General features: G+C 41.5%; 5 protein-coding genes across 5 annotated transcripts; 3 read left to right on the top strand and 2 right to left on the bottom strand.

Moving 5' to 3' along the window:
- Positions 1-567: 567 nt before the first annotated feature.
- On the bottom strand, positions 568-3,984 carry TAF1B (TATA box-binding protein-associated factor RNA polymerase I subunit B). The gene is made up of 4 exons (XM_018111768.3): positions 3,557-3,984; positions 3,361-3,490; positions 2,366-2,815; positions 568-2,306 (listed from the first exon to the last, which is right to left on the bottom strand). Exons 1-4 carry the CDS (start codon positions 3,967-3,969, stop codon positions 666-668), a joined length of 2,634 nt encoding a protein of 877 aa, XP_017967257.1. The 5' UTR covers positions 3,970-3,984; the 3' UTR covers positions 568-665.
- Positions 2,930-3,356, top strand: LOC108659057 (uncharacterized). The gene is made up of 2 exons (XM_018111785.3): positions 2,930-3,090; positions 3,145-3,356. The coding sequence occupies exons 1-2, from the start codon at positions 3,006-3,008 to the stop codon at positions 3,285-3,287; spliced, it is 228 nt and encodes a 75-aa protein (XP_017967274.1). The 5' UTR covers positions 2,930-3,005; the 3' UTR covers positions 3,288-3,356.
- Positions 3,985-4,344: 360 nt separating the features above from the next.
- On the top strand, positions 4,345-7,395 carry pinta (prolonged depolarization afterpotential (PDA) is not apparent). Its single transcript, XM_018111780.3, has 3 exons — positions 4,345-5,078; positions 5,138-5,367; positions 5,443-7,395. Exons 1-3 carry the CDS (start codon positions 4,659-4,661, stop codon positions 5,642-5,644), a joined length of 852 nt encoding a protein of 283 aa, XP_017967269.1. The 5' UTR covers positions 4,345-4,658; the 3' UTR covers positions 5,645-7,395.
- Positions 6,243-7,921, bottom strand: mats (MOB kinase activator-like 1). Its single transcript, XM_018111783.3, has 3 exons — positions 7,691-7,921; positions 7,229-7,395; positions 6,243-7,165 (listed from the first exon to the last, which is right to left on the bottom strand). The coding sequence occupies exons 1-3, from the start codon at positions 7,708-7,710 to the stop codon at positions 6,687-6,689; spliced, it is 666 nt and encodes a 221-aa protein (XP_017967272.1). The 5' UTR covers positions 7,711-7,921; the 3' UTR covers positions 6,243-6,686.
- An 86-nt stretch (positions 7,922-8,007) lies between these two features.
- Nop56 (Nop56 ribonucleoprotein) lies at positions 8,008-10,048 on the top strand. Its single transcript, XM_018111775.3, has 3 exons — positions 8,008-8,161; positions 8,353-8,755; positions 8,811-10,048. The coding sequence occupies exons 1-3, from the start codon at positions 8,159-8,161 to the stop codon at positions 9,902-9,904; spliced, it is 1,500 nt and encodes a 499-aa protein (XP_017967264.1). The 5' UTR covers positions 8,008-8,158; the 3' UTR covers positions 9,905-10,048.
- Positions 10,049-10,073: the final 25 nt, after the last annotated feature.

Here is a 10,073-nt window from a genome sequence, read left to right as displayed (position 1 = left end):
GACGCTCACGCGCTCTATTTCTGTGTCTCATTCTCTGCAGCGCCGCTCGGCACCTGCTATTGCAGAGGGTGTTTGTGTGTGTGTGCATGTATACGTTTGTGAAAGAGAATGTGGAGAGAAGAGAGCCCCTCTCTCAATAAGCATGTGTTTCTGCGGCCGTGAGGAGGCTGTTAGTGCTCTTTCTTTTTGAAGATTTTGTTTTTCTTGTTTGTAAAATGTAAACAAAACTTGTGCGAGTAACTGATGTTATTATTATTGTTATACCCTAAATTCATTGAAAATAGAGTATAATAGTTTTGATCAAATGTATGTAACATATTCATCTGCTAGTTCGATTTTGCCCTAGCTGTGTGGAAATCGAAGAAAAAACCTAAGTATTTTGTCAACTGTTATTCTTCCGTATTTAAGAATTCGATGTACCTAACTAGCATACATCAACTGCTTATAGATTGATAGGGATTGGAAGATTTCTGGGTATCTTCCAGTCGGGCCCTACAGAGAAGAGTGGCTACTGTTGTAGCTGCTGTCGCCAGCTCGGCATTCTTCTGATAAACGCTAATTTGCATATTGATGTTACGCGCTTGTACGACTTGTTTATTCTTGTGTCGGTTATTAAGTGATAAAAAAAATATGTATGAGATTAGGAAGTCTTGCAACACACACTTCTACCACATATCTCTAAAAGATTTGGTTAACAAATTGATATCCTTATTTAGTATATTATATTTAAGTCGCAAGTGGCTGCTATGCGTGCTCCAATCCTCGATGCCATGATGGAAAACCACTTCCAATACCAATAACTGCTCGTATACCACATCCCATTCGACACCAAGGGTAGCGGCGCATGTTTCCAGCAACCATCGAAAGGAGCAGGGGAAAATCGAACGGAGTTTCTGCTTACTGGAGTCTGTTATTCTTGCTACATATCCATGCAGTAGCCAACAATCGAAATTGGATATTTTCAATAGCAACTCGTTCTCTCCTTTTACGTCTTCCTTCTCTCTAATCGGTTCCTCTGGCTTTGGTTGTGCAGATGCTGTAGTCTCTTGGGACAATGGGCGCATCTGACGACGTGGCATCTTCAGTGGCACACGCAGCGGATCCATGTTGTTCTCATCGAATGTTTGTATGGAAGCTAAAGTGTTTAGCGACACATCCTCATTGTCGATAGTCAGTATATAATTGGGCGAGTCGCGTAATTTCCAAAAGGGATTATCTCTCTCTAGCGCCTGACGGCGTACAGCGCAGTCCATAATTTTATTTTGATATTGACGGCCGTAAGTTGCAACAGGTCGTCGGAATTCGAATTTGGGTCGCTTCTCCCGCCGTCGCAGTTCGTCCAGCCAAGTCTGTGTAGTTATATCGCAATTGGCGCGCCATTCCTTGTGGCGATTCTTAGGACGCTTCAGCATCTGAAATATTCCAACTTCCTCATATTCCTTCTGACACGCCAACTCCTCCACACGCAGCGTTTTCCCCCTCACGGACAAATGCTGAGCCAATTCTGTTGTCTGATATTTAAAGGGCTCGAGTTGACGCTCTGTGTGATCTACTTTCATGAAGTCTGGAATTTGTACGCTCATCTCGCCCTCCTCTGCTTGGCTCGCGTATAGGAGAATTCGCTTGAAGTAGCTATGTGCTGGCGTCAAACTGGGCTGAAATTCGATGTGATCCTTCATGAAGTTCTCGCTACTTGACTCGCCGAATTTATTTTTCAGCAATGTCTCAAAAATTAAACAAATATTCTCATGTATGCGCTGCATTGCTGGCGTTATTTGCATCTCATTGTGGTTATATTCATGCTCTTTTTGTTTCCTTTCCTTATTCAAAAAGTCGTCAATCTTGCGCCCATTTCCGGTTGTAATACCAAATCGCTGTGCGAAACTTTCGTTATAATGTGAAACCAAAACTTTACGCAGCTCAACAAACTGCATCCATTCGGTATAAACGAACAGCGGCTGCACTTGCTCTGTCTGCTCATCAGTGGGCTTCAGGAGCTCTTTGTTAATGAGCATGGCGGATTCCGATATAGCGCGCTCCTTGACATCATCCAAACCAAACAGTAGCTTCATGACATATATAATGTAGGCCATGACTCGAGCCTCATAGCGAGGATAAACATGAATTCCATAAATGGGATCAAAGGTAGGTGGCAGTACGTCCATTAAGCTGCTAACATAGCTGGCTATTACTGGCGGTAAATCCAGTTCTAGAACATACCGCTTGGTAAGTGCTTCTAGATCCGGCTTTTGGAAACCATTCATATCTATAAAACGGGACATATTTGCAATCTGAGTACGCAAGAACTGAAATAAAAGATAACAATTATAAGCTATGAGATTTATACAAAATCTATTTAAGTTACCTTATAGCCACACTTATCCTTCTGAGAATTTAATTCCAATTGCTTCATCAGCGTCTTGCCATGTCTGGCGACACTCTCAGGCAAATAACTTAACATATAGCGACTAGTCAGGTGCTCCTCATTAACAAATCTAATTAGATCAGTTAACTGTATATCGTCCTCAATTTGGTTAAGGGCTATGGCCAGCACAGTATACAATTTGATAATGTTCAAACAATAAATCTGCCGATCAAAATTACATAGAAGACTAGCCTTGGGGCGCAGGCCATGGCATAGCATGCTTCCTGAACTGTCCAAACTATGCTTATCCAGATGCTTGAGCGGCATTTGCTTTTTCAAGGATTTGCGGGCATTCACTGACCATTGTAGCTGTATACTTTGGTTAGTTTGCAATGTGGATTCCGATTGGGCGCCTTTTTTTACCTGGTAGCCCGACGCATCCAATTTGCGCTAGAGACATGAAAACAAAATGAGAGAATTGGTTGTCAGTTCACTCTAGATAGTCAGATGATTGATTAGTTGAGGTAATTGGTTAAGTCGTTTGCTAATGTTCAGACTCAACTATAAATAGTCACCCTAGCAAGACACATTTCAGTTCAGCATTTTAGCTTGAAACATTACAATTACAAGATTTCGGAAAATGTCTCTCCGTTTAGCTCTGATCTGCCTAGCACTTCTAGTGCTGGTCTACGCACCGTTGCCTACATCAGCGGCACCTCTAGAGGGTAAGTCTTAGTGCCTGAGCTATTATTTGATAATTTATTCATTTTTCTACACAGCTGCTTTAGTAGAAGCTGATAGCTTGCCCGAAAGTAAGCTTGCAGCATCCCCATCCACACCGTCCTCAGACCCGGCAACTCCAAAGCAGCGCACTTTCTTCCTATTGCTGCCTCTGCTGGATCCCAACCAGTACTACTTCTAATCAATGGACCAATGATGTCGTGATAGAAATAAAAGAAATGCTAAATAAAGTTTAAATTGTAACTTGAGAGTACCTTGGTTTTTCTCCACTCACGCCAGTTGGCGCGCTCATCGCCAGTTTCAGTCATTTTTAATTGCTTACCCTGGCGTTGGCGTTCACGTTTCCGCTTTATCTTTTTGTAATTATAAATAATACGGGCGTCACTAAAGGGTAACAAAATTAGAAATAAAAGTAAAAATATAAGTGAAAGGAAAGAACTGTGTCCTTACCTGGCTAAAGCCCGCACATTCAACTTCGGCAGGCCCATCTCATTGTTTTTGTTGAAGGCAACCTCCATGCGTGCCATGTAGGCGGCCCATACCTGAAGCGTCATTAGCTTGAGCTCTGGCTTGGCGCCCATGTTCAGCAGCTCGTCCAGAAACCCCCGCAGCACATAATTATAAAACTCCCACGATGTAATGTCATTTTCTTCTGTCTTTACTTTGGGTTTCTTTATTGTTTGCTGGGAGAGGTGCTTTGATGGGTCGTTGAATGTGTCTTCGGCACTGATCTCTACAGCGCGTAGCTGCTCCTTCTTAGTGCCGCATTCGATACAGTAATAATAGCCTTCGCGTTCCTGGAATGTGCGCTCACCACAAACATCACACTCCATATGGTCTACAATTACTTCAGTCTCCTCCATTTTTATTATTATTTTGTACAAATTTGTAAAGCGAGCTCGCACGTGCTACCCCACAAAAACATAAGAAATAAATATTCTTTTATATTTACATTTGCTTTGAATCGCCTATCGATAACAAAGCGATTGCCTTTGCGCGAAATTTTAAATAAAATGCTGCTTTTAGAAAATATATTATTTAAGAACTGACTAAATATTTTTAATAATTTCTACTATTTTCAATTGCAAAAAATGAGTGAATTTAAATTTGAGAATATTTGGAAGTCTAGTATATTTAGAACTTGAAGATTTATTTGCGACCCAGTGCAAAGCAAGTTTTCTGCAGTACGATTCATAGAATTACCCAACACTATTTCAGCAAACTAATCGCGCCTTTTGACCTATCCCAACGGTTTAAATGTGCTGAATCGGTATTTTTGCTAAAAGTTTTTTGTTTCTAATCCGATTGGGCACTTTATATAAGATAAATGCAGTGTTTTTGCACACTTAGCCGCTTAATGGATAACTATATTTAGCTGGCTGTCTACCAGTACTGACCAGTATTGAAATGCTTTGCCCTCCGCCCTTTAGGCCCAAAAGCAAAAGCTATTAATTTTGTACGTGCCGAAAGCTTACGACTGCAATGAACAGTCGCTCACAGACGGCCGATCAGTGCAAGTGCAGCAGCAGAAACGGCAACAGCCGCAGCGGACATGGACTCATATGAGAACAGTATAGACGCCGACCTGCCAGATTTTAATGTGTTGTTGAAAGAGGAGGATGATTCAATAGAGAAAAAGGAGCAGCTGCAGGTACAGGAGCTAAGCGATTGGCTAGACGCCAATCCGTATATAAATGGATGTAAGGCCTATGACAGTTTGCACTTTTTCTTGCGCACCTGCAAATTCGATGTTGAACGCGCCAAAATGAAACTAAAAACATTTTACCAAATGCGGGCCGAGCGTACCGAATGGTTTGACAATTGCGATCCCATGTTGCCCGAAATACAGGAACTGCTCACATTGGGCGTCTTTTTGCCCGTCGATGGGGTCGACGATCAACAGCGGAAGGTTGTTATTATACGGACGGCAGCGCACGATCCCAAGCGCCATAGTCAGAACAATGTGTTTAAGGTATACAACATACATATACACAAATATGCAATAGTTGCTAATCTTTGCCCTTCTTATAGACAAGCAAAATGATATTGGATTTGCTATTAAAGTTTGAGCCAGACAACTGTGCTCGCGGCATCGTTGCCATCATGGATATGCAGGGTGTCCAATTGGGTCATGCACTGCAGCTGAATCCCAAGCTCATTAAGCGTTCCGTTGAGAGTTGGACGGCATATCCATGTCAGCCCAAGATTTTGGAATTCACCAATGCCCCGCGTCACGTTAACCTATTTTTAAATACATTTCGGTGAGTCCGATAGAAGGCTTTTATAATTATATATATGAAAACATTAATATATCTATGTATATATGGTCGTTTTAGGGTCTTCATGACGACTAAGATACGATCCCGCGTCGTAGTGCGACGCGAGGGAACAATGGTAAAGTGCAAGCAATTGCCAATGGACTTGGGTGGGCAGGGGCCCAGTTACAAAGAGCTGGCTATGAAGTGGAAGCGATTGCTCGAACAGAACGCCGACTTCTATGTGGAGCAAGGCAAATATAAAAGCCTAGTCAAGCGATAAGCGTCCGATTAGCTAAATACAATTAAGATTTCAAGCAAACATATTTACAATAATGTATATATGTACATATGTTGTATATAGTATAAAAATACTTTCAGTATGCGAATTATGGCTGTTAATCCGATAATGTGTACAAATGGCGTTGTGCTTTTTTTATGGTCCGTTCAAGCTTTAGACAATGCTCACTTCATATTCACAAATATTTATTTATGTTTTATCATCATCATTAGTTTCGCTTTGCTGAAATGCGTTCAGGTTTCTCTTATCGTTCACATTCGTAGAATTAAATTGAACGGTAAAGTACATACAATACAATATACATATTAATCATCAATTCGATATAAATATTGAATTAATAAAGTAAACTTAACGCCTGGTTTTTCTTTCATTATATTTTCAGTTTCTTTATTAGTATAAAATAGTATATCAAAAATGTTTATCAAGTCTATGTTTATTATCATTTATTGGGGCTATCGAGTGTCGTCTCACTTTGCTAGAGGCTTGCAATGCAATAGATTTCACATCTGTTGATCGATATATAAAATAAATACGTACACACCACATACACAATACAGTAAACAAATGAATTACGCACAGATTTTGTGAACAGAATATTGTTTATAAGCGGGATTTGTTAGTGTATCATTGCGTGCTGTTTGTTATGTTGATTGCTTTTTTGAATGTACATACATATGTATATAAATATAAATATGCTTTATATATCTCTTAAAAGTACGTGTCACATATAAAAATATATATAGTAGATGTTGCTCATCATATTGTTTGCAAACAGCACACTATCGGGGATAGGTTTAGTGGGACCACATCAAGCACTGAACAAAACTTAAAGGCTATAAACGAGAAAAGGAAAGGCGGTAACTAACTAAAGCGTATGAATATATATATATATATATATATATATCCCTATAGCAACAATATGCAATTGAAAGTAAAGCGCAGTTGCGCCCGCCCATCACAAGTCCAATTGCAAGCTATTGCCGCTATTGACAGTGGTCGCATTGTCCACTGATTGCAGTGATTCCTATATTTGCCGTTCATCCTTTGCCGTCAGCTTATCGATCAGTTCTTGCAGTGGCGCCAGTTCGCGTCTCTCAATCAGGTTGAACTCTTGGACAAAGAATATAAAATGCTTAAAGGACGTATTCAAATGGGCCTCCTCGCCCAGCGTCACCACTTCGGAGAAATGCTGGTGATAGATGTGCGCATAGACACGGAACAGTCGCTTTAGTATGGTTTTAGCGGAGGCAAGAAAGTTCTTTGGAAATGGTACACCAATTTTTGATGGAAACAGTGTTTCGTCATCCAATTGATCCTGCACCCAGGTCATTAGATAATCAATATACTTCGGCGCGCTGCATTTGATGGGCTTCTTCACAGTCAAACCATCCGCCCAATGGTATTCGTATTTCGGACCAGCCGACATTATACTACAGCTTTCTTCTGTGCAAAACTCCGTAATTGTACCATAGAGCATATTAATTTGATTGAAAAAATCCACGGCTATAAGGAACAAATAGAGAAACAATTAGTTATGCTCGGTTTAATTAATTTTGCACTACTCACTGTTGACGGCCACCCATTCGTTGAGATCCTCACCATCGGGCAGAGCGACTGCATTGCGTAAATTCCCCGAGCCAAGTGTGGCAGCTGCATGCTTCATGAGATCATATTGATGCGTGCCCTCTGGTATGTTCTTTTTAGGTTTAAACGTTTTGCTTGAACGTGAACCGCTAAAGACAACAAACATAAAAGAAAACAAAATGTTGTTTTGTATTGGCATGCCACAACAAACAACCCCAGGCGACTTACAAACGGTGGAGCCACTGACTCACACCCACAATATTGGTTGAACAAAGCACGAAAGGGTAGTGCTCTTTGTTTCAGTTGCAAGTGCAACAGTGTTTCCAGTTCACACGACATACGACATACAAACTTGCGTATGTAAAATGAACATTATACGTACTTCTGTTTGTACATACATATGTGATTCAGTTACTACATACATTTGCATGTATATATACTTACAACAAAAATTCCATTGCCATGCAGTTATTGTTGCCGTTCACTTGCCACGAAGGTAAACTTGTCGACAACCTCTTTAGCAATATAGTTATTTCCTGTAAGTTAACCGTCTTGGACGATTTGGAATACAAAATATAAATATAAATCTGATGGTAATTATAATTATTTCCAATCCAAGAAATTGTTGGCAGGGCACTGTGTAGGGCTGGCAATAAACACCGACAACATCGATATTTCGAACTCGATATACGATATACTAATCATGTTATGCACTCGCGATTAAATTGATGATAAAGGGATTGTGTTGCCACATGTTCGGAAATGTCGACGTTCGATGTGGTGGTACACTTAAAAATTGAAGTGTGTAAACACTGGTCTTTCTGTTTAGCACGTGGAAAAACAACGCGCCTTGCCGTCCCGTGAAATATTGATATTTTCTTTATTATTTGACGGCATATTATCGCCTTAAATATGGTAATTATATTAAAAATATAGTCGATTCAATTTGCAATTGGTAAAGTTGAAAACTGTGTCTTATACATATAACTAACCTAAGTATAAGACCCTGCGGGAGTGGGCTCGAGACAACGTGGAAAAAAATGGCTAAATGAAACTAAAGTTTCTGTAAATTTTATGTGTTGATATGTGTTTTCTTACATTTACAGTCGAATCTGTACGTGCTTTACGAGCATGCAGCAGGCTATGCGCTATTCTCCGTTAAGGAGTTCGAGGAGGTGTCCATGTTCCTACCGCAAGTCGAGTCCTCCGTCACGGACCTTTCGAAGTTCAATTCCATTGTAAAACTGGCGGGATTTGCGCCGTTCAAGACGGCGATTGCGGCCCTCGAGAACATTAATGCCATATCTGAGGGCATTGTGCCGGAGGATTTGCTGCATTTCCTTGATGACTTCTTTGCCAAGCTAAAGAAGAAGAAGTGCACCCTAGGCATTGCAGATGCCAAGCTGGGAGCTGCCATTACAGAATCCATCGGCGTTGCGTGCAGTCATTTTGGTGTGGTGCCTGAGATATTGCGAGGTATTCGCTTCCACTTTGCCAAGCTGGTAAAAGGTAAATCAATTGGCCATTTTATAGATTTTTCAGTAACTAATAGCAATCTTTTCAGGCTTCACTGACAAGTCAGCTGGAGTGGCACAACTCGGTCTGGGACACAGCTACTCCCGTGCCAAGGTCAAGTTTAATGTCCATCGATCAGACAACATGATCATTCAGTCAATAGCGCTGCTGGATCAGCTAGATAAGGATGTTAACACGTTCTCCATGCGGATACGCGAGTGGTACTCCTACCACTTCCCAGAACTGGTCAAAATTGTTCCAGACAATTATATGTTTGCCAAGGCAGCCAAATTTATCAAAGACCGAAAGGATCTAACTCAGGACAAGCTTGAAGATCTGGAGCAGATTGTTATGGACTCTGCCAAAGCTCAGGCTATAATCGATGCTGGAAAAATGTCCATGGGCATGGATATATCTATTGTGGATCTGATGAACATTGAGATGTTTGCCGAGCGTGTCGTGAAACTCTCGGAGTACCGCAAAAAGCTTTCCACCTATTTGCACAACAAAATGAACTTGGTTGCCCCCAACCTGCAGTCGCTCATAGGCGATCAGGTGGGCGCCCGCCTTATTTCACATGCCGGCAGCTTGACAAATCTGGCCAAGTATCCCGCGTCGACAGTACAAATTCTGGGCGCTGAGAAGGCACTTTTCCGTGCGCTTAAGACGCGCTCCAATACGCCCAAATACGGTTTGATCTATCATTCGTCGTTCATTGGCCGTGCTGGCCTCAAGAATAAGGGACGCATCTCGCGTTTTCTGGCCAATAAATGCTCGATCGCCTCTCGGATCGATTGCTTCCTGGAGCAGCCGACTAGCGTCTTTGGCGAGTCGCTAAAGCAACAAGTGGAAGATCGTCTGAAATTCTACGAGTCCGGTGATGTGCCCCGCAAGAATATTGAGGTCATGAAGGAGGCCATAGAGGCGGCTGGCCAAGAGATCGCCGATGCCCCACAATCCGAGAAGAAGAAGAACAAGAAGAAGAAACGTCAGGCAGAGGCTGACACAAATGGCACCAGTAATGGTAATGGCGTAGCCGTAGCCGGCGATGAGGCGGCGGATAATGGCAATGCTGAGGCTGACGGAGAGCCCAAGAAGAAGAAAAAGAAGAAGAACAAGAACAAGCAAGCCGTGGAGGCGTAAACACATACACCAATGCCCATAAGGCATTCCACCCATTGCTTAGTTTTTTAGTCTTAAGTTGAAATTCTATTATTTTACTTACAATTCTTTTCTGTATTTCATGATACCCCAACTTAATAAACAATCAATCAAATTTTAAACAGAGCCGCATAGTTTTTGATTTCATTCT

The sequence above is a fragment of the Drosophila navojoa genome, chromosome 2, assembly GCF_054131105.1.
Source record: "Drosophila navojoa isolate 15081-1374.11 chromosome 2, UAZ_NAV_1.0, whole genome shotgun sequence".
In the NCBI taxonomy this organism is placed as follows: Eukaryota; Metazoa; Arthropoda; class Insecta; order Diptera; family Drosophilidae; genus Drosophila; species Drosophila navojoa.
This window is presented reverse-complemented; position numbering and strand designations above follow the sequence as displayed.